Raw genomic sequence first — 24,920 nt, 5'->3', positions numbered from 1 at the left:
TATGACATTTGTTGCTTGCACTATAGTAGACCAGGAAGTCAACTTTCTGTAGACTCAATTTTCAGAAGTAGCATATCAGAAATGGTGGCAGTGCTGCACATAAAGCAGCCTTACCTTTAGTTAGTACCAGTGCAGGCTGCCATCTGAAATTTTTGGACCCCATACTGGGCAAACCAACTGGGCCCCCCTCATGCCAAATCACACTGCATAAAAAAGTGATCTAAAGGCCTGAACACGCAAACACCTTTGTGTCCTTTTTCATCATCCGTAGCATTGATGTTTTGTTGAAAAGCAACCCCCTCCCCAGCACAGAGATGGGAAGTTCGGATCTTTTCAATGATCCGGATGATTCGAATCGGATCATTGAAGAGATCCGGATCTTTGATTCGAATCTCGGATCATTTTACTACCGGAAGCATTCGGGGTGAAATGAACAGCAGGACAGGTCTGTGGACAGGAGAAGGGGAGGGAGTGGATACACAGAGAAGGGGAGAAGATGGACAGAGGGCAGGGAGTGGACAGGGAAGGGAGGAGGGACGAGCAGAGAGCAGAAATGTTTGCACGTAATACCCACATGCTGAAGTCATATGCTTTACATGTATTTCACCTACATGCTCATCTGTACACTTTGAAAGAAAAGGTCGCACAGTGAAAGAAAGCATTCCCAGAAGATAAGTGCAGCTGTTTAGTGCCGAGTGCAGCAGGATTATATTGCCTTTCAATCACACTGTCTGCAAAGTTACCGAGCTGTGCTGAGCCAAAAGCTTCCCATGTGTTCACTGTGCACAACTACGGAACAGCCAGCCTGTAATGGGCAGCACGTTACAGCCAGTATGTGTGCTCTACACATATCTGGCAGTGGCACCCATGTCCCCTCTCTCTCATCTACTTGTCTCCCTGCAAGGCTGCCTCCCATCCAACAGAGCGATCCACCTCAGCTCTGTTTCCAGGACCCCGCTGCCCGCTGAGAGGGGGCGTGTCGCTCCTGGCCCCGCCCCTTTTGCGATCCGAATCACTCATTTTGATGATTCGGATGATCGACTCATAAAATAGATTCGGATCAAAGATCCGAATCGTTCATGATCCGGACAACACTACAGCACACGTCAGCAAGGGCAGCCAGAGCCAGGCACCAATTCGCCAGGCCCAGGGCAGGATCTATACGTTTTGCTGCCTGAAGCAAACATTGGAGTAGGCACCCTATATACTGTATACAATAGACCTCAGTCAGCTTTTATGCACTTCACTCTGTGATGTGCATGGACATATGAAACTTTCATATTAACATGCATTTCTATCCTCTGCATTACCACATGACAGGAGGCATTTTTACAGGTGACACCCTCATCTCTTGTGTTTCTGGGCTGTTTGTAACTGAAAATGATTACAAAGACACAGGGAGAATGAATCACAAAACGCCTGAGGGATAATGCATTGGCATATGCATTATAAGTGCGCATGAGCCCTCAGATCCAACAACAGCACAGCCATCTGTACATACTGTATAGAGCACACAAAATGCTAACACACATTCTGCATACATATGCATACCTCACACACAACCAATATCCCTCACTCACGTTTAGGTCTCCCTGTCCTGCCAAATTCCTTTTCATCTCTGAACTCAGCTTGGTTTAGAACTGTAAACACAGCAGGGAGAGGCAGATCATATCTACACACTAGTGGAATCACATGTTCAAATGTGAACAGAAGTTACAAGCTTATCCTCTGCCAACAGTCTCAGCACTGCACATTGGGAAGGGGAGGTTCCTGAAGTAAATAATGAGAAGATGCACTCACAATATTGGGGTCAGGGGGTCTGTGTGAGACACAGCAGTGTTTGTGTGCTTTGCTGGTGCTAAATTACTATTGAATGACATTCAGGGTCTATATTATACCAGCAAGCACCCCCACACAACTTGCAGCACTGGTCAAGTGTCTGATAAGTGCCTTCATGTGCATCAGTTTGCTTCATGGTAGGGCCCCTCCCTGGCCGGGCCCCAGAATCCCTTGGGCTCCATAGACCTCTCTCCCTGTGATGCCCTATTAGTGGCTCTGGTCAGCACTGTGTCATGGGTTCATTGTACGCATGCAACAAGTGTATTTTAATGTAAGCTTTCATTTTTTTAAAGACCAAAATAAGGAAACCTGCACCACATAGAACATGTCTGCTACAATCTAGAGAGACTTTTCATATTTTAAAGCATTACTTAGATATGTTTAATAACAGGTGACTGGGTAGCTTTTGTTTGACTTTGTGTTGTCTTTTGTGTAGGTTAAGTGGCGGCCCTCCAGATCTGAAATGCTGTTTACTTCATCAGAAGCTCCAGGTATGTTTTGGTTTTTAGCGTGATACAGAATGGACTTGGGAAAACAATGGCCTCAATTCACTAAGATCATGCTGGAGATAATAAGGCAAGAGAAAACTTACCTCACACAGTGAGAGAGTTATCTTACCTCCTTTGTAGTTAATTTACCTCCTCTGTAGTTAATTTACCTCCTCTGTAGTTAATTTACCCCCTCTGTAGTTAAGTTACCTCCTCTGTAGTTATTTTCACACGCAGTTAATTAACAGCCTGTCTTTAACTCTGGAGTTATTTTAAGGATTGGAGAGTTAACTTAAAGACAGAAGAGTTAACTTTAGGTTTGCCTGAGGTAAAATGTTTCCTGAATATTACATGCCTTATCACCATGGTAACAACTCTAGAAGAGTTATTAAAGACAGGAGATAAGCTTAGTGAATTGAGGCCAATGTGTTGACTGTCTGAAAGGATAAACGTTTTCAGGTTTTGCTGGTACACTTTCCTCCTTGGCTTCTGACTGCCTGTGGCAGTTTGTGGGATCTAGAGACGTGGCCTAGTAGGTGGGCGGGTTTTGCTGTTGTAAGCTCCTGGTCAATCCTGTTGACCACAAGACTTTAAATAAGTCATTCTTCATTTGCAAATCTTGCTCCCTCTTGTGCAGTGATGGTACATGACCATAAGTACTTCTGCACATCAGATGTCTTTGTTAATTTTTAATTCAGTCTCTTTATGCTGGGTAACTCCTTCATATATATAAAAATGAGGGCTGGAAAGGCCCAAGGAGAGGGGTTGTCCAGGTGGGGTCCCTACAATTCCTTGGAGATGTGGGAACAGAAAATACTAGTGTAGTGCATTTATTCAGTATGAGGAGATCTTAGGACCAGAGCTACAGTTAAGGCCCGTACACATGCTAGGTTAAATTCGGCGGATAACGACCGCCTCTGCTGTAAATCGTCGTGTGTACAGTAGCCCGAGTGCTGCCAGGCCAGTGATCTGCCCCGCGGATCAACTCAGCCAAGCGACTGCCAGTACCTTTGTTCTCCCCACTCAGCATGTCCGCCCTGTGATGTCAGTGATGTTGCCCAATCCCAGTCGTGCGACATCACTCAAGCGTGTATACGGGCCTGTTGAGTTGGTTATATCATTAGTTTATTTTCACTTCAGGTTTGCTTTGATCACATTATGATGTTATTGATGTGCTTTTCTGATGTGCAGATGTTGAACTGCTGCATTGAACGGAAGAAAGCACGAGATGAGAGCAAGAAAGGGGCTTCTGGGGGCCATTCCTCAGATTCCTCCAAGACAGCCGGCGACCCAGCTGGCTCCACAGATCTGGACAGAGGCAAATACGACGTGGGGAAGTCTTGGGACTCTTGGAGTGACAGCGAGGATGAATTCTTTGAGTGTCACAGCGACACAGAGGAGCTAAAAGAGAGTGTGCAAGAATCGTCAAGAAAAGCGCCAAGCAAAGAGGAGGCGGCTACACTGAAACCTGACGGACGCTTGCATCAGTTCGGAAACATGATGCTATTAAACAGCGAAGAGCCTCTCTACATTCCAGTAACACAGGTACAAGCAACCTATTACTTGTATGTAATATTCTTGACTTCTGTGCACGCTGTCAGCTATTTACAGGATAAGGTTACTTATTGGTAGACAAATCTCTTTTCACGCACTTGCCATAAAAATCTAAGGGCTTGATTCACTGAGACAAATAGCACGCCTTATCAGAGTTAACACACCTCATAAGAGTTAGCACTCCTTATCAGAGTAGCACAGCGAGCGCTACAAACTTATGCCTGCTAATTGGCAATGACGAGAGCTCCACTCGTCCTGCCCTGAACCCCTGCGGGTCCAGTTACTTTAAAGGACATTATACCCCGCACTTTTCATTGGCCCAACAGGCTGCCTGTCACTTGACAGGAAACTTGACAGGCAGCCTATTGGGCCAAAGTGCTCTCGTCATTGCCAATTAGCAGGCATAAGTTTGTTGCGCTCACTGTGCTAATCTAAGGCATGTTAATGCTTATAAGGCATGCTATTTGTCTTAAGGCGCGTACACGCATCAGACTTTTTCAAACTAGGCGGGCGGACGTTCTGATGACAGTTGCATGTGAGTACAAGCTGTCGTCAGACTGATAAGACTGGCTTTGACTGATCCGCTCAGCGGATCAGTCAAAACCAGTCTTATTAGTCTGATGACAGCTTGTACTCACATGCAACTGTCGGCAGGACGACCGCCCTGCGGGGCGGGTCTGACGACCCGTAGTTTGAAAAAGTCTGGTGTGTGTATGCGCCTTTAGTGAATCAAGCCCTTAGTATCATGCAGAACTTTCTAGGTGATTGATAGCTAGACTAGCCTGCAGCAGTGTTGTGGGAATATTCCCTCCTACCACTAGAGAGACCCCTGCTTGGTTATAGAGGTAGGCTGCTCATTAAACAGAATAGAAGGTCATACAGTGAAGAGTGACATCTAGTGGCAGCAGGCTGCATGTTCCTTAATTCATCTTAACAGCAACATATTTAACTGCATGTAATGCAGCCGCGCTATGATTAATATTAAATGTGAGACATTTCGGGGCACATAAAAGGGCAGGCAGACTTAGTGTCAACCTTGCTTAATAAATTGATGGATTTATAGTGGCATTTCAGAATTTAAACCATCATTTTGATCACATGTTTATTACTGCTTTTATTGATTCAAATAGGAACCCTAACGACATATAGTAGATTGCAGTAAATTATTCAGGATACCGACTTTTCCATTACATCTCCTGGTTTCAGCATCAGAAACACTTACCATTGATATATATTGCTGTACATAGCCCCGCCCTCCCAGTGATGCTAAGCTTGGGCTGTTTGTTGTGCGGCATTCTTTTCCCCAGAGCATTCTGAGAGGCCAGAGATCTTTTCTACTGGCTTTAGAACTCTCAGTAACCAAACATTCCACAATGATGCACCTGACAGGACAGGATGTCTCCATCTGTTATACATTTTAAAAGGAAATCAGGGAGAGGAAAGATTTTACAACAGGCAAAAAACAAACAAACAAAAACCCCCAAAAAACAATGTTATTCATTACATTTATTTTAAGTACAATTGCTCTTTAATTAATTTTTACAATTGGGTGGGATGGCAGTCACTTGGGAGATAAGATAAAGTTGGCCCTGCCACGACACAGGCAGTGTTACCACGTGACTCCTGGGGGTAGACGAGGTTGAAAGCTGCAAACCTGGCCACGGCTGACAGCTTGCAGCTTGGGGGATTTTATATCGCCAAACGAAACGGTTTTGCGCTATAATTTTTAATGTGCATCGTTAAAAGATAATTACACTTCCATGAAATGCAGTTTTAAAGCTCAAATTTAGGCTGCATTTTGTAACAAAATCTGCCAAGGCTCATATTTCTATGCAGATGTAACTTAGAAAACACACAGTTACAGTTTGACAGATTTGAAAAGGGTGACAAGCTCTGAACTCGGGCAGTACAATAGTCAGCCGTGCTGGGGGCCTTCTTGCCTGACAGGAGCTGAAAATAGAACACAACTAAATAACTGGACAAATCAATTCAAAATTAGGAAAAAAAAAATCCAGTTTGATCAATTTCATTGCAGAGATGCGACTTTTCATGCCTTACTGTGATCGGTTCTCTTAATGCAAGAAAAGAGAGGAAAATTCCTTTAAGACGCATTTTAATTAGTACATGCAATCTTAATTCATTCCTCACCCACAGACTAATACTTGGCCGCTCCTTTTCTTCGTACATATGTAACACAAACATCTTGACAACATGCACTGAGCTCATGCAGTACCATAGACAGCCGTATTGGGGTCCTACTTGCCTGACAGGAGCTGAAAATAGAACAGCACAACTAAATAACAGGACAAATCAATTCAGAATTAAGAAAAAAAAATCCAGTTTGATCAATTTCATTGCAGAGATGCGACTTTTCATGCCTTTTTGCGACCGGTTCTCTTAATGCAAGTAAAGAGGAAAATTCCTTTAAGCCGCATTTTAATTAGTACATGCAATCCTAATTAATTCCTCACCCACAGACTAATACTTTGCCGCTCCTTCTCCTCATACATGTGTAACGCATCTCCTCAGCCAGGTAAAAAAAAGAATTTCTAATATAATACCGCGGTAATTCTTCCAAGTGACAAAAGAGCGTGTTCCAGAGAATTAATTAAGCGGGGCTTTTTTGATGAATGCACTTGTGCTGGATGAGCATCTGTATTTGATCAGCAGTATAAAACGTCTCTTCTGAGCCTGAAATTCCTCTCAGCCAAAGCAAGGCAGAGCCTATTGTTGCTGTGCCTATTAAACGCAGTTGTCTAACAGTTATCAGACAATGAGAAAGTTTCTCAAACGCAATGTTGCCCACTTGAAAACATTTCCGACGACGGACACAGAGAAAAAATGTCTTCACACGTCTCTGAGTTTCATAGCGCCTTTCTTTACAGAGAGCGGTGAATCAAGAACATCCTGTCTGTCCTCAAATTGAAGCCCTATTTCCAGTCTTCTGACGGAGCGTAAGGATTGAATGACTGAGTACAACTAGGGCTACCCAGTCAACGCAAACCTGAACTGAACTTCGCTGCACTGCCTCCCATATCTTTTATGTCCTACTTACCTAAGAAAGTGTTTTATTAAGACACGTTGTTATCTCACCTTGCTGGCCGGAGCTACACAATCTCCTGTCTCTCTCTGTAACGTACGGAGTACCATCTTGCTTGTTCACTATCCTAGAAATTAACATACTGGCTTAGGTGGTGGTCTTGGGAGAGTTCTAGAAACTGCTCAAGACACAGAACTGCTTCCTCTGCAGCACGCTTGCACAGTCAGTGACATGACTGTTCTATATGAAGTGCTGCAGAAGATGTCAGTGCTATATAAATATATATTAATAATATGCTAGGACATTAGACTATGACCATGGTAGGATTAGATTGTGAGCTCCTCTGAGGACAGTCAGTGACTTGACTATGTACTCTGTAAAGTGATGCGAAGATGTCGGTGCTATATAAATACATAATAATAATATGGTAGAACATTAGACTACAACTGTGGTAGGATTAGACTGTGAGCTCCTCTGAAGACAGTCAGTGACATGGCTATGTTCTCTGTAAAGTGCTGCAGAATATGTCAGTGCTATATAGATACATAATAATATTACGGTAGGACATTAGACTATGACTATGGTAGGAATTAGATTGTGAGCTTCTCTGAGGACAGTCAGTGACATGACTATGTACTCTGTAAAGTGCTGCTGAAGATGTCAGTGCTACAGTAAATACATAATAGAATGGTAGGACATTAGACTATGACTATGGTAGCATTAGATTGTGTCGGGGAGGGAACAGGGTGGGGCATGGACAGAGATGTCTGCAAAGAGCAGCTCTGAAGTCTGCCTGGCAGGAAGTGCTGGTAAGGGAGCTCCTCGCTGTGTGTTTTTGTAAGTAAACACATGAGAACTGGAAGCAGCTCAGACCTAGTTTATAGTTTATGTGGAGTGGGGTGGGCGGTACTCCGGCTCGAATCTCTAGCAAGACTGCAAAGTGTCAAAGTAGCATCCGGCTCCTTTGCCCATACCTCCCAACGTTTTGAGAACAGAAAGAGGGACACTTAAACCACACCTCTAACCATGCCCCTGGCACACCCCTAATCACACATACTATGGAGATTTCATAAGAAAAATCTGTTGTTTTAAAATTCAAACCACACTGGTCCTTTCTATCCTGCTTCTTTTTCCTTTATATTGACATTTACAAATAAGAAATATATCAATTTAAAGGATGGGAATAAAGTTTAGAGTAAATAAAACTATTTTTTTCAGTAGAAAAATACATATATTTCCATAGATCTGTACATGAGTCTTGAAAGAGGGACCAATGAGGAGGAAAGAGGGAAAGGGCTCCAAAAGAGGGACAGTTGGGAGCTATGCCTTTGCCCTCATTGAGTCCCTTCAGCTTTATAGACATGAGTCTTCTGTGCAGCCCATAGAAGGCTATCATCTCCCACACCTTCTCTCCAAACATGTTTATTCAAATGAAAGCATAGATCCAGCATGTCAGAGCCGAGTGGGACTGTTTCCTCTGGGATGTGTGAACGATAACCCAGAGGAAAGAGCTTCCTGTGACCATGAAACTTTGGATTTACACTTTAATTTGACTAAACATGTTTAAATAGAGGGTGTGCCAGTTTGTAATCATCCTATCTGCAGCTGACAGAGAGGTAAAGCGAATCTATGGTAATACTGCTTATAAATGCCTTTACTGTCAAGCTGGATGTTCGTAGGTCAAAAAACAAAACAAAAACAACCCTGGAGGGATGGGACATGTAGCCATGTACCCCCAGAAACTGAGTGTCCCCCTTTGTGCCTTCGTATCAGAATTATTCAGCGCACCATTCCACCCCTTCTTTAACACATGCACGCCCTGTAACTATGACTTTTACGGTTGCCCCCCCCCCACACCCGGCACAGTTCAACAGTGGACCAACTGCTATAGAACGCCCACTGTTTATATCCGCAGTTTCTATAGTGGGCTGTCCCGACACCCGCTAGTTTATCGGGTGACTCCGGCGCCCACATTTACCATTATAGCTATTAACTGCATTTTACTTGGGCCTGTGGTGACGCCCATTAGTGGTCGGTATAGATAGGGTAGCGTTAGGAGTAGGTATTGGATAGTTAGGGTTAGGCATAGATGGGGGAGGGTTAAGGGGGAGGGTTAGTGTTAGGCACAGATGGGGGTGGTTAGTGTTATGAGTAGGTTGGGTTGGTTATGGTTAGGCATAGATGGGATGGGGGAGGGGGGTGTTAGGTATAGATAGGGGTGGTTAGTCTTGGGAGTAGGTAGGGGGTGGTTAGGGTTAGGCATAGATGGGTGAGGGTTAGTGTTAGGCATAGATAGGGGGTGGCTAGTGTCTAGTGTTAGGATTGGGGTTGGTTACTGTTAGGTATAGATAGGGGGTGTAACTAATAAATGAAAAAACGGGCCACAAGCAGTGGTGGGCCGAAATTTCACATCGAAATTTGCATTTACGCATCCCAGGACACGTGGTGTAAGCAGAGCTGCAACGCCAGAGCTTCGCATACAGACGTGTAGGCTCTGCCCACCTATGCGTTTAGCATCTCTGTTGGATGCTTCGTCAGGGTGTGGCCAGCCACATCACCATTCACCTCTTAACCTCTTGACGACCAGCTAACGCCGATCGGCGTAAACTGGTTGTCTGCGGGTTACCATGGAAACCTTTCCATGTCAGTTCACGGAGGGTGTCTCCGTGAACAGCCGGAGAGCCGCCGATCGCGGCTCGCCGGCAAAATGTAAACAGGCGGGGAAGAAATCCCCGCTGTTTACATCATACGGCGCTGCTGCGCAGCAGCGCCGTAAGGCAGATCGGCGATCCCCGGCCTCTGATTGGCCGGGGATCACCGGCATATGATAGGCTGAAGCCTATCCTTCAATGCGCAGGACGGAAATCCGTCCTGCGCAGCTCACAGGGGAAGGGAAAGGGAGGGAGCGGGCGACAGGGCGGAAAGCGCTGCGGAGGGGGGCTTTGAAGAGCCCCCCCCGCTAAGCAACTGCAGCCGGCGGCGATCAGACCCCTCCAGCAGGACATCCCCCTAGTGGGGAAAAAAGGGGGGTAGTCTGATCGCCCTGCTGCACTCCTGATCGGTGCTGCGGGCTGTAGAGCCCACGCAGCACCGATCAGTGTAAAATCCCCTGGTCGGCAAGTGGTTAAAACAGCCCAGGCCACGCCCCCTTTACAATGCCTTGCCAACCTTTTGTTAATTGCATGGCGCTTATAGGAACTATGCTCGGCTTGCATCACATGACGTCTGTTTAGACGAGGATGATAGTGAGTGGTTAGTGTTAGAAGTAAGTAGGGGGTGGTTAGGGTTAGGCATAGAGATAGGGTGGTTAGTGTTAAGAGCTGGTAGAGGTGGACCATCGTCCTGACATCACACTGTGGGAGCCTTGTTGTATTATGGGAAATAACAGCCGTTTGCAACTGCCAAGCAACCGGTATCTCCCTCTGTGCATATGTATATCTATATAAAAAACAAGTTTCGCATTGTTAGGGGGTGTGGTTATAGATAATGGCAGTTGTTGCAGTCTGTTTTTTACAACTGCCAATGTGGAGTAAAGGGACAGTAAGACGGAAGTGGCAGGGACTCTGTATCTGGAAATCCTAGGTGGGAGGTCCATTTTAGTTTTTTGAATGCACTTTGTAGGGGGTCTAAGGTGTCACATATAAGAATTTTAGATACCCTTTAAAGTGAACCTGAACCGAGTAAAATTATTTAAAATAAAGACATGATGTACTTGCGAATGAATATTACATACTTACCTCGTACGTCCGTTCCTCTCAGAAGCTCACCATTTTAAAGAAAACCTGAACAGAAATGAAATATCAGTTGCTGTCAGTTATAACTGAAAGTACAACTGATGAGCAAGGTAATGTCCATGTTTCCCTATGGCTCAAGTTGGCGATATTACAGTTTAACAGTGTGCTGATCAGAAAGCTCTAATGGGGTAATGGCTATTTTTTAAATAGAGGACTGAGAATTCCATTGATTACAGTGGACAAACGGGACGCAGGAGAGGAGAAAGAAATTAAAGGCCACCGAGGTGACATGCGACATAATGAAACCAGAAGAAGAGAGACAATCGAGAGCCCCCAATAGTGTATTACTGTTGTACAATTGACATAGGTCAAAGGACAATTCAAGTTATACTCACAAGTCTCGGTTGCCGAGATAGGGCAACCACTTCAGTCGCAGACGAGGAGATTAGAGCTGTCCTCGCTCAGGTTAAAAAAGTCGCTCTCCATAGAAAGGAAAAAAGGGGGTGTCAACAACTCATCCACCAGGCGGATCAAATTGTGCTATAGTATACAGAGGCGCCAATAGAGTAAAAATAGTACCAATTTAAAATCAATAAAATGTGGGTGGTAAGGGTGGGCTTACCCGCCCAACAAGAAACACAAGCACTGATTCAAGTATAGTACAGATAATATTACATTTAATTAGTACTCCCAGTAAAAACAGTTTGCAATGCGTTTCACGGGTCCCAAGCCCGCTTCCTCAGGCAAAAAACATACATGCGGGAGCAACAGTGTCTTTGTGTAGACAAGTGTAGCGCCTCTGCTCATGTGACATGAGATAGACATGTGTATGTGCAGTGCCAAGCACACAAATAACTACCCTGTGTTCCTTTTTTCTTTCTCTGCCTGTTAGAGTTAAATATCAGGTATGCAAGTGGTAGTTTCTATCCGGGTCGGGACCGAGTCAGACTATAGCATAACCTTTACTGATAAGTAAATACAGCCATAAAAGAAGTTTTGCCGTCGAACAGTCTCCTAGCGGCGAGCAGAGCTCTGTCATCCAAGGTAGATGCGCACGCAATCTCCTGCAAAACCCCGCCCCAGGACTGCACGCTAATTGGCGTTACGCGGTCCTGGGGCTGCCGCCGTGATCACACCACTTGGCCTGGTGCGGTCGGCAACCAGTTAATGAATAGACTATGCGGGAGGTAAGTATGACGTGTATGTTTTATTTTTACTTTTCATTTTCAGTTCAGGTTTGCTTTAAAGAGACTCCGTAACAAAAAATTGCATCCTGTTTTTTATCATCCTACAAGTTCCAAAAGCTATTCTAATGTGTTCTGGCTTACTGCAGCACGTTCTACTATCACCATCTCTGTAATAAATCAACTTATCTCTCTCTTGTCAGACTTGTCGGCCTGTGTCTGGAAGGCTGCCAAGTTCTTTAGTGTTGTGGTTCTGTGATGCATCTCCCCCCTGCAGGCCCCTCTATGCACACTGCCTGTGTGTTATTTAGATTAGAGCAGCTTCTCTCTGCTCTATTATCTTTTACAAGCTGGATAAATCCTCCTCTGAGCTGGCTGGGCTTTCACATACTGAGGAATTACATACGGGCAGAGCTGTCTGCACTCTGCAGTAAGAAACAGCCTGACACTTCAGTGGAAGATAGCTGCAGGGGGAAAGAAACACACAAATGATCTCTTGAGATTCAAAAGGAAGGGTGTATACAGCCTGCTTGTGTATGGATGTATTTTCTATGTGTGGACATACTGTACATCAACCTACTTCCTGTTTTGGTGGCCATTTTGTTTGTTTATAAACAAACTTTTAAAAACTGTTTTTAACCACTTTTAATGCGGCGAGGAGCGGCGAAATTGTGACAGAGGGTAATAGGAGATGTCCCCTAACGCACTGGTATGTTTACTTTTGTGCGATTTTAACAATACAGATTCTCTTTAAGGCGTTGAATAGGATAACTTTTTTAATCTTTTCCTGTTCTCTTTGTAGTGTTTAGCTTCCAATATGCTCTTATGCTGCACATTTGCCTCTGGGATAATATCAGAGAATTAGCGGCGGAGAAGCAAATGAGGAACTCTCAAGGCCTTTGTTGTCTGTGGTGTTGACTCGTGTTTGTACACTGACATCTAATAATCTCAGGCATTTAAAGTCGGCTCCTTGTAATTGGTTTCAGCCATTGTGCAGAAAACCATTTCCTTGATCGCCAGCTTCTAATTTGACAGCGGCATCTCGTTTAAGTGCTGGAAATAAAGCGGTGCCATTTCTCTTTATTGCGGCGCTGGCCGGGAACTGTTTAATGTACAAATTCACAAATAAAATAGAACAAAACGATGCATTTTAGAGGTGAGTGGAGTATGTTAGAAAGGGGGCAATTTATATAAAAAAAGAAATGATAATTCTAGAGAACAAGCTTCTCCTATACAGAAAGTATCTTCCGAACCATCACTAAGGGCTCGTTTCCATATAGCATGCTTTCAGGCGCGCTTATGGAAATGCGATCGCAGGAGCAGCAGACAGTGCATAGACTGCACTCCCTGATCGCGCTGTGAATCACTTTTGAATCGCAGCGCTTGGTTGCCTGTATTTCAGGGCGATTGCGCCTGCAATCCCAATCAGTATAGTGAATGGGATCGCAAGCTCCGCCCCCAGTAGTGACGCACAATGCAGAGCTCTGCTCTGCGTTGAATGGAAACGAACCCTAACATAGTTTGGTCGGATGATGGGTTATAGCCAATTTACTGGCTTCAGAGTACCGGCAACCTTTTAAAAAAAAAGAAGTAAGCTAATTCACTAGGGGGAAGCTGCTGTATGGTCTAGAGGTTTCTCCGGGCTCCCTACACCCCTCCTGGACTACACTGGGACTCTCTGAACAACCTTCAACATTAACTGCTTATTGTTTCAGGACGTAGATTCTACGTCCTAATTATTGCTGCTGTAGGTTTTAGGAAGGGCATTACCCACTTCACCTCTAAGTGTTTGTTATCACTGCTATTTTCTCCTTTCAGTGCTGCTTCCATTCATTCAGCAATAACTTTCACTACTTATCACACCTAAATGATCTACCGTATATACTCGCATATAAGCCAACCCGTGTATAAGCCGAGGTACCCACTTTTCGTTCAGAAACCAGGAAAAAGTGATTGACTCATATATAAGCCCTCTCCCCAGTAAAGCTTCCTCCACAGTAGCCATATATGCCCCCAGTACAAGTCAGCCCCCCTCCCCATAGCCAGATGTGCCCCAGGGATGGTATAGCTATGTCTCACAACACCACAAGATGGCATCATAGATATGAGACAGCGATTGCCACAGACGAAGAATCCCTCATCATTGCATCACTGACACGTTACTTGCACGCTCCGCTCCACAAGCCAGGGCACACAGATAGTCCTGAGCAGTGCACTCTGCACACCATGTTGCAGGGGATGGGGGCATGGGCACAGCAGGGAGCCAGCTGGCAAGAGCAAGGTCACTAGTGCACGATCCTTACGCTCCTCTACCAGTAACAAATCCTGCACCACCATCTGTTCTGCTCCACTGACTTGCATAGAAGCCGAGGTGATAACTTTTCAGCACATTTTTTTGTGTTGAAAAATTAGGCTTATAAGCGAGTATATAAGGTATATATTTTCTTTTCGCCACAATGGAACGATCACTGTTGCTCATTGCTTGTAAACAGAAAGGGACGAATATCTATGTCCCTGGGAGCGCCAGTGCAGTCAAGAACGCCCATTTACCCATTATTAACTCCTGCAATACCTATACCTGTCAATAAACCACTTAACGACCGCCTAACGCCGATAGGCGGCGGCTGGTCGTAAGTGGAATTACATGGAAACGTTCCATGTCAGTTCACGGAGGGCGTCTCCGTGAACAGTCTGCGAGCCGTAAAGGAGATCGGCGATCCCCGTCCTCTGATTGGCCGAGGGATCGCCGGCATCTGATAGGCTGAAGCCTATCCTAGGCGGCGCAGGACGGATATCTGTCCTGCGCAGCCCATATCGAGAGGGAGAGGGAAGGAAGGGCAGAGAGTGTGTAAATCGCTGCGGAGGAGGGCTTTGAGGAGCCCCCCCCCCCCCCCCCGCAAATCACTGGCAGCCGGCGGCGATCAGACACTCCCAGCAGGACATCCCCCTAGTGGGGGAAAAAGGGGGGAAGTCTGATCGCCATGCTGCAAACCTGATCTGTGCTGTGGGCTGGAGAGCCCACGCTGCACAGATCAGGCAAAAAGAGCCTGGTCCTTAAAGAGTAACTGTCAGGCTGCAGAAGCTAATTTAAACCTCTATTCTCCTGTGTTAAACAGTTTAGAAGGAAGCCAGAAAGGCATTAGTGAAGATAAAAATCTCAGTTACCTTTGATGTGTGCTTATCCTCAAAGCTGTTATAGACCCATAAGGACGCAAGCCGCATACTATACTGCAAAGCATTCTGGGGCCCTCCCCTCGGCTGCTAATGAGACGTTACAGCAGCTTGTAATCAGTCCAGCGCGTAGCACTGATAAATCTCCCAGCAGAGTACACTGCAGGAGTCAGCTATTGTTCCTAGCCACATGGCTCATTAATATTCACTGCACACTGTGTTATTCAGCAAGAGCTTTTCTGTGATCAGGAAGCAGGCAGGACATGACGACACATTTGACAGAAAAACATGGAGCCTGCCATGAGCTGTCAGGAGCATCTATCTCTGCATATACTATATAAAAATTCTGTGAAATCCAAACGTGGACAGTGAAATGCATATGTAATGTAAGTACAGTCAATCTTTAGCTACTGATATATGTGTTTATTTTCTCTGAGACCTTATACCTAACAGCTCCTCTTTAACCTCCCCGGCGTTCTATTGAGATCGCCAGGGAGGCTGCGGGAGGGTTTTTTTTTAATAAAAAAAAAACTATTTCATGCAGCCAACTGAAAGTTGGCTGCATGAAAGCCCACTAGAGGGCGCTCCGGAGGCGTTCTTCCGATCGCCTCCGGCGCCCAGAATAAACAAGGAAGGCCGCAATGAGCGGCCTTCCTTGTTTTGCTTAGATCGTCGCCATAGCGACGAGCGGAGTGACGTCATGGACGTCAGCCGACGTCCTGACGTCAGCCGCCTCCGATCTAGCCCTTAGCGCTGGCCGGAACTTTTTGTTCCGGCTACGCTGGGCTCAGGCGGCTGGGGGGACCCTCTTTCGCCGCTGCTCGCGGCGGATCGCCGCAGAGCGGCGGCGATCAGGCAGCACACGCGGCTGGCAAAGTGCCGGCTGCGTGTGCTGCACTTTATTTGAAGAAAATCGGCCCAGCAGGGCCTGAGCGGCAGCCTCCGGCGGTGATGGACGAGCTGAGCTCGTCCATACCGCTCAGGAGGTTAAGTGGATGACTGCCGTCTGTATCGCTAGGGCAACAGTTTGGCGCCCCAATGCTCTACAGATGTATCTGCTCTGCTGTTGCCTAGCGATGCATCTGTACAGCACTATGGCCCCCGAACTATCGCCCTAGCGAACGCATCCGATCGCCATAGACAGGCAGGCTGGATAACGGTCCTCCACGTGCTCAGCTAGAAATAAAATATGGCAAATGGGGTATGATTTTAACCGGGAAGGGTCAAATAATTCATTTTTATGTGTTTTATAAATGTGAGACGTGTCGTGTGTAAATTAGGAGGGGTGAAAAATTAAAAAAATAGGTATTTTCTGCATTTATGCCTAATTTTTCCCCATAAAATGACAATAAAATAAAATAGTTTTGGGGAACAAATATTACCCAAATAAAGCCTAGATTGTACTGAAACAAACTATATATCACTAAGATGGTATAAGTAATTAAAAAGTTACCGCTGTATCAAAACAACACCGCTAGTGTCAAAACTGTCAGTATCCTTAAGGGGTAAAAACCGTGTAACACAGACTGTCTAAGATTGCTTGTGGCTGCCCACCCCTCTGTGCAGGAGTGGCTCTATTCTACTGCACAGGCGAATTGGCTGATAGAGGGGGCGGAGTTTAACCACTTAATGAAAAGCAGACTTATAAAAACGCCCTGATAGAGCCTCTTAACGGCTCCAGGACGTTGTTATAAGTCAAGCAGTGCTGCTGCCGCTGTGCAAGTGCGCACGTGCACGCTCCCGTGCATTCCCATGTGCGTGCACATGATAGTAGTGGGGAAAAAAACACCATAGGAAAAAATACACCTTTATTTTCAAATAATATATTGTCAACATACTTTGTACTAGGGACATAATTAATATCTTGTGATAACCAGGACAAATGGCCAGATAACGTGTGGGGTTTATGTACAGTAGCAGTGTTTATATAAAACTATAGGGGATGAATTTGGAGAAATAGAGTATTTTTTTTCCTTGTTTTTCCCTTTAAAATGCATAGAAAATAAAGTAATTACTGATAACAAATATCAACCCCAAAAAGCCTAATTGGAGGTGAAAAAAATAAGATATAGATCATTTCATTGTGATTAGTAATTGGCAAATGAAAGGGATGAGCACTGAAAGGTGAAAATCGTTCTGGGGTGAAGTGGTTAAAGAGACACTGAAGCGGCAAAAATTCTGATATAATGAATTGGTTGTGTAGTACGGATAATTACTAGAACATTAAGAGCAGAGAAAATATTCTTATTTTTAATTATATACCGTAGCTTTTTTTTCTTTTTATAATATTGCATCATTCTCTAGTATTTGCAGTTTACACATTACTCAGCATTCTAAATGATTTTACAGAGCAGGCCAGTAAACTTTTGAACCCTTCTCTGCAGAGAAAAGAAAACACAATGACTAGCAGTTGAGATAACAAGCTCCAGAAGACAGAGCTCTCTGTGACTTTAAAAGTGGTGGGGCTCAATGGCTGTTTTGCATAGATAACAACTGAACTTTCTAGGGAACACACTTGTCTTCAGTTTTCCGCGCACGGTTTTCTGCACACCAAGTGTGTTTCGATGCAGGAAAACGCGCACGTTTTTTCACAGCAGCTAATGTAATTGATGCAGAAAACTGACAAAATGTGCAGAATTGTCATGCAGAATGTCCGTTTTTTATCTGCACGTGAAAAACATATCAAGTGTGAACTAGCCCATTGATTAACATGCGTTCTCAGTTTTTCTGTGCAGAAAACGCGCATGAGAACAGTCACGTGTGTTCCCTGCCTTCTTCCTGTACTTGAACCAATATTAGACTCATGTCTCTGCTCCTAATGTTTTATTTCTTAGCTGTACTACACATACAAATTATTATATCATTTTTTTCGCTTCAGTGTCATACACTCTAAGGGCCCATTCACACTAGAAATCGCTAAACGCTAACGCAAAACGCTGAGCGTTTTTTCTGGCGTTTTTCCTAGTGATTTCTCACTGTATAGAGAGCGTTTTTCCAGCGATTAGCGTTTTGCGATTTCTAGTTCAATTCAAATACTTTTATTGAAACGCTAATCGCTCCAGAATCGCTCAGAAAACGCTGCATGCAACGCGTTTGCGTTTCAGCAAATCACTAAACGCTTAGATGAGAACACTTCCATACAATTTAATTGTGCACACGTTTTTCAAATCGTTAGCGAAAACGCACAAGTGTGAATGGGCCCTAAGTTATGCCATTTCCCCTTCAACCTCTCGCCAAGTTGTACTCCTTACTAGATAACCTAAACACGGACTACCTGTATGTATACTACATACCGTATATTCTAGCGTATAAGATGACTGGGAGTATAAGACGACCCCCCAACTCTTCCAGTTAAAATACAGAGTTTGGGATATACTCGCCGTATAAGACTACCCCTTTCCAACGCACATCAAATAAAATAAATAAATAAATCATATAGTGGTGCTATGTATGAACAGATACTGGTGCTGTATTGTATGTGGTACCCAGTATATAACAGTATATAGGCGATTGCCTGGTTGGATTGGTCAACTCTCCCTCTCCATAAGTGGATTGGTCAGCTCTACTTGTCTTATTAAGGTGGCCACTAATGATCCAATCTTTTTCATACAATCTATCTTTTCATACAATCTTACATTTCTATGTAATATAAGGTAACGTATATATTCAGTATGTTTACCCAATTTACCCCATACTACATAGATTTGGTAAGATTGGATAAAAAAGATTGGCTCATTAATGGCCACCATTAGGCCTCTTGCACACTGCATGCATTTCCGATTCCACTTTTCAATCGGTTTTTACCTCCGATTCCGATTTTTAATTTTTACTGCATGCTAAATGTATTCAGGGAAAATCGGAATTGAAAATCGGAATCGGAATCAGAAAGCGGATTTGCAGTGTGCAGGGAGCCTTAGAGCAGTATGGAAGAATAGATCACGCTGTGCCCATAAAACACGCCTCTTTCACCCGTCTGGCCCACCCTTGTATCCTGTTTACCGCCTTCTCAGCCTCTCAGATCTCACACATGTGCACCGCTTCACTACAGTCCTCAGCAGTGAGATCTGAGAGGCGGGAACAGGATAGGGCGGGGCAGACAGGTGGAAGAAGCATGTTTTATGGGCAAAGCTTAATCTCTTACATACCCCGGGCGTCCCAGACCTTGCAGCATAAGCGATGGGCTCTCCCCCGGCATATGCGGCGATCGCCGAATCTCCAGCACCCGGTAATTAATCATCGGCATGCTGCGTATCAGCATTGCGTATCAGCATCGTGTATCACCCGGCATCAAAGACGACTCCCAACTCCTCAGAAGATTTTCAAGGGTTAAAAAGTAGTCTTATACGCCAGAATATACTTCCCCACCTTTTGTTCCCCCTCCCCTCTGATCCTTTAGATTGTAAGTTTCCAAGGGCAGGGCTCTCTCACCCTTTTGTGTCTTGGCATCTGTTGTTCATTTCGTAGCTTGTACTCTGTTATACATTTTATTCATCATGTAACATTTGTCATTCTAATCGCTAATTCTGTATTTTGACCAATGTCCATATTTGGTGTGTATCATTATACACCCCTTGTTTGTTTTCCTACTTTGTACATACCGGTATGTTGGCGCTTTATAAATCAGTAATAATAATAACTTCCCCTGAATGGATGCACTGAATTCTGAGCAGGTGGCCAGAGGCTTTACTTGGCCCCATGAGGTGAGGTAATCAGCCTCTTTTTGAAAGTCGCTAAGGCCCGAGACCTTTCCTCTTGCAGTTACAGGGGCCCAGTGGAGCATAATTCTTTATTTGCAGCCACTGCGACTTCTTTCTTAGTTTACAATTTGAGATGATTGTTGCCTAACTGCACGTCCTGCCGCTCTGTACGGCGTTCTCTTCTGATTCTCCGCGTCAGCCTGCCTTGCCCCATCTGCTCGCATATTTACGTGACAGCAGCCCCCTCCGTCCGCACCACATTTATTATTTTTGTGATAAATGGTTTGTTTTTCAGCATAATTTAAAGATTGTGCATGAGTTTTCTCCTCATATTACCTGTCTGTATTTCTCACGGAAGTTTGATTGATTTAAACTTTTCTCTCACTTCCAGTAATATTGCAACACAACTTCAGAACACGTAACTCAGCAGCAAGCGTGGGGGTCTTCTGACTACGATTATTGACAGTTTATGGTGTTTATTGCTTCTTACCAAATGTTCTCAATGCAAAACTGAACTTGTTTTCTCTCAATGTCGTCTCCGCCATGTTGTACCTCCCTATAACCACACCTTATAAAAGCACAGAGTCCTTGCCAGGCGGTGCTGCAGAATGCGTTGTCTCTGTTTTCATAGGGGCTGCCATCTTGCTTTCTGCAAAGATCATTTCCAGGTTTATGAAAAGTCTATGAAAAACAGATTTTTTTTTTCTCTCTGAGCTGTACGGTTTTCTGAGTAAGAAGGCGTGGCTGAGCTCCCTCTCAACACGCCTCTGAATCAGTATGTGGGACAGTACAATACTCCACTTAAAGTGGAACCGAGATAAACTTTTACTCATTGCATAATTGTGTGCCTTACATATAGTTTATAGGGCATTTCTCAAGCCAAATGCTATTTTTGTTTTGTTTCAATACTCTAATTCTCTATAAACTAAGCAAGCCTCGCCCACAGCTTTTTCAGAGTGCCTTGGCACTTTGAGCCTTAGTAGCAAGAGCTTATGGGAGCTCAGTCTGGGCAGGAGGAGGGGGAGGTGTTACTAGCCAGAGATTTCAGAGGCAGCGGGGAGGAGGGAGGATGAGAGGGGACTGAACTTGTCACAGGCTGAGGGCTGGAGATGCTATCAGCTTGCCTGTGTGTAATGTGACAAACAGAACATGGCTGCTGTCACTGTATCACAGGAAGAAATAATCATGAGCTGTTGAAGCTGTTTGCAGCTAGATTTGCTGTCTAAACTTTAAATAAGATATATAGACAAGTTACTTGTTATAGTTAGTTTTTCATCTCGGATCCGCTTTAAGGATGAAATAAAGAGGTGTAATTTTTGAAAGCTGGACTAACGCCAGGACTTTGTTTTATCTAAAGGTGCCCGTTAATGGTACAGTTAAAGGGAAAGAGGCGCCTTGGTATGTATAAAATGGATTAAAACCAGTTTCAAATCGAAAAAGGTGAGGTGGCTTACCTCAATAACTAAATTCTTGTTTCGGTCTCAGCCCGCTTCATCAGGCCAATCACAGTGCCTAAAACAACAATCAATACACTTAAATGCATGCACAGAGTACAAATATCAACAAAAAGTACACATATACTTTTCGTGTTCAAACGGGAAAAATTCCTTTCATAAATACTATATGATTTATACTAAAAACATGTACGCCTGTCGTAGACCTGGGTACACATCTCTCTCACTAGCTTATATAGCAATACAGTATAGCGTGAAGTAGTGATGGTAATGAATTAATTAATGGTACAATTTTTTTCATCCAATGCGATCTTTTGACGCAATTTTTGCAACCGAAAGTAATCGGGTGGTCATTATCGATTGTTTCCATAAACGAGTCGATTAGGGCATTTTCTCTCTTCCAATTCCATCAAAAAAAAATCCAACATTTGTATCGATTACATTTTTTGACCCAATCAACCGTATAATCATTTTTCGTCGATTTTCATCACACACTGCACAGTTTTCTGTACAATTCAGTCAATAAAATTGCGTCAAGAGATCGCATCTGATGAAAAAAAGTTACTGTTAATGGAAAGCTTATGGTGGAGATTGATGGATCGTAAACCGGAGTGAACAGTCCTGATACCTGGGTACCGTTATACAATGTTGCCGATCCATTGCATTTCTTGCCAAGCAATTGCTTCTGTTGTTGAAAAATCCATCCCCATTGGCCAGCTGACTTCAGGCCAGGGGTCATGCTGGACATTTTCGGACAGAAGCTCATTGCGGCGAACTAGCAACGTACATGAATAAAGGGCGCAGGGGATTGCCGCTAGTAGAATATCTCTACAATTAGCAATATTCTTCTGCTGGATAGAAAAATATAGGTAATGTTTATCGATATTTTACTATAGCTAAACCTAACCCTACTCTCACACAGAACCCTTCCCCATGACACCTTACCCTAACCCCCCGGTGGTGCCTAACTCTACGACACTCCCAGGTGGTGCCCACACCCTACCCAAGCCCCCCTGCCCCCGCGGTGCCTAACCCTAAGGGCTTGTTTCTAAGCGCAGAGCCAGTGCATCACTCCCGGTGGGGCTTGCGATAGCATTCATTACTGAATGGGATTGCGGGCTAAAGCGCCCCGAAATGCAGCAAACCATGCGTGGCGATTCAGCACCGAATCGCAGCACATGGATGGAAACGGCAGACAGTGCAGTCTATGCACTGTCTGCTGCTGTCCCTGCAATTGCGTTTCCATAAGCCCGCATGAAAGTGCGCTACCGTAGAAACCCTTTATAGTAAACTCCAAGGGACCAGGAAAAATAGTTTACTATATCAGAAGTTTACTATATCAGAATTGGTCATACATTGTATATTTATACGGACGCATTTGCTGGGACCTGAGGACTGAGTTTACTATATCCAGAGGTTTACTATAACGAGATTCTACTGTATATGGAAAGGAGCCCTAAGACCTCCTGGTGGTACCTAACCCTAAGACCCCCCCCCCCCCCCTCCCGGTGGTGCCTAAACCTAAGACCTTCACGGTGGTGCCTAACCCTGACTCCCCCTCCTGGAGGTGCCTAACTCTAAGACTTATCCCTCTCCCATCCTGGGGGCGCCTAAACTTACCTCCCCCCCCCCCCCACCCCATCAAAACTTTAATCTCCTCTCTGCTTCACCGAAATTTACCTTGTTTACTGCATATCGCGGCCATTATCAAAGCTGCAATTTGCAATAAAAAATGTAAATTTTGGGCACCGCCATGCGCCCAAATCTCCATCCTTTGTCGCAAATCGCAGCTTTTATAATAGGCACCTATGTCGGCGCCGTTTTTCTGTTAGGGCTCCTGCGCCCTTTTTTTCCGGTTTCGGAACTAACATCCCTATTTGTCAATATTAGGCCGCCAGAGTGTTCTCATATCCCTTCAGGTGAGCACAATTAGCAATACATTAAAGCTGTATTATTACTGATCAGAAAGCAATTTCTGATGTAATGCATTGATGTTATAAGTACACTTCTCCTCTAATGACCTACAGCATTCAGGGAAGCAAAATGTCACGTTCATTAAAGGGACACTTAACCACTTCCCAACTGAGGGGTTTTACCCCCTGACCACCAGAGCAATTTTCACCTTTCAGCGCTCCTTCCATTCATTCGTCTATAATTTTATCATTACTTATCGCAATGAAATGAACTATATCTTGTTTTTTTCGCCACCAATTAGGCTTTCTTTAGGTGGGACATTATGGCAAGAATAATTTTATTCTAAATGTGTTTTAATGGGAAAATAGGAAAAAATGTGGGAAAAAAATTATTATTTTTCAGTTTTCGGCCTTTATAGTTTTTAAATAATGCATGCTACTGTAATTAAAACCCATTAAATGTATATGCCTATTTATCCCGGTTATAAAACCGTTTAAATTATGTCCCTATCACAATGTTTGCCGCCAATATTTTAGTTGGAAATAAAGGTGCATTTTTTTCAGTTTTGCGTCCATCCCTAATTACAAGCCCATAGTTTATAAAGTAACAGTGTTATACCCTCCTGACATAAATATTTAAAAAGTTCAGTCCCTAAGGTAACTATTTATGTATTTTTTTTTAAATTGTAAATTTTTTATTTTTTTTTAATTACAAAAAAAAAAAATTGGGGAGTGTGGGAGGTAAGGAGTTAATTTTTTGTGTAAAACAAGTTTATTTGTGTGTAAAAAATGGTTAGGGTGTAGTTTTACTATTTGGCCACAAGATGGCAACATTACCAATTTGTTTCATGCGACCTGCAAGCGGCTGGGACTTTGTTATTTTTTCACAATGATCGCGCTGCTCAGCCGAGCGGCAGCAGATCATTGCGAACGGCTTAGATCAACGAACGGGAATGGATTTTCCCGTTCGTTGAACTCTGGGCGAGCGGGTGGCGGCGTGTTTACTAGCGGCGGGCGGCGTGTTTACGAGCAGGAGCGCGGACAGCGGCGGGAGTGCGCAGAGTACGGATTTCTCCGTCCCTGGGGGTGAAAGGATGGAAAAAGGGGCGGAGAAATCCGTACGCGCGGGGGTAAAGTGGTTAAAGGGATACTGTAGGGGGTCGGGGGAAAATGAGTTAAACTTACCCGGGGCTTCTAATGGTCCCCCGCAGACATCTTGTGCCCGCGCAGCCACTCACCGATGCTCCAGCCCCGCCTCCAGTTCATTTCTGGAATTTCAGACTTTAAAGTCTGAAAACCACTGCGCCTGCGTTGCCGTGTCCTCGATCCCACTGATGTCACCAGGAGCATACTGCGCAGGCCCAGTATGGTCTGTGTCTGTGCCGTATGCTCTTGGTGACATCAGCGGGATTGAGGACATGGCAATGCAGGCGCAGTGGTTTTCAGACTTTAAAGTCTGAAATTCCAGAAGTGAACCAGAGGCGGGGCCGGAGCATTGGTGAGTGGCTGCGCGGGCACAGGATGTCTGCGGGGGACCGTTAGAAGCCCCGGGTAAGTTCAACTCATTTTCCCCCGACCCCCCCCCCCTACAGTATCCCTTTAAGTCAAACAAAAAAATGAGTTTTACTCACCTATTGCTTCCAATAGCCCCCTGCAGCTGTCCGGTGCCCTCGCCGTCTCCCTCCAATCCTCCTGGCCCTGCCGGCAGCCACTTCCTGTTTCGGTGACAGGAGCTGACAGGCTGGGGACGCGAGTGATTCTACGCGTTCCCAGACACGTTAGATCCCTCTATGCTGCTATATGGTATATGATATATGCTATAGCAGCATAGATGGCGCTATTGTGG

At 44.6% G+C, this 24,920-nt stretch overlaps 1 protein-coding gene across 1 annotated transcript in view; it reads left to right on the top strand.

The window, feature by feature from the left end:
- The window catches only part of RAB3GAP1 (RAB3 GTPase activating protein catalytic subunit 1), a 210,495-nt gene that overhangs the window by 129,768 nt on the left and 55,807 nt on the right, over nucleotides 1-24,920 (top strand). The window contains exons 16-17 of the mRNA XM_068245930.1: nucleotides 2,276-2,330; nucleotides 3,519-3,872. Coding sequence (XP_068102031.1) covers nucleotides 2,276-2,330; nucleotides 3,519-3,872 — 409 coding nt within the window. The remainder of the gene's footprint in view (nucleotides 1-2,275; nucleotides 2,331-3,518; nucleotides 3,873-24,920) is intronic.

This window comes from Hyperolius riggenbachi, chromosome 7 (genome assembly GCF_040937935.1).
Source record: "Hyperolius riggenbachi isolate aHypRig1 chromosome 7, aHypRig1.pri, whole genome shotgun sequence".
Taxonomy (NCBI): Eukaryota; Metazoa; Chordata; class Amphibia; order Anura; family Hyperoliidae; genus Hyperolius; species Hyperolius riggenbachi.
The sequence above is the reverse complement of the archived record's forward strand: the minus strand, read 5'-3'. Positions and strand labels throughout refer to the sequence as shown.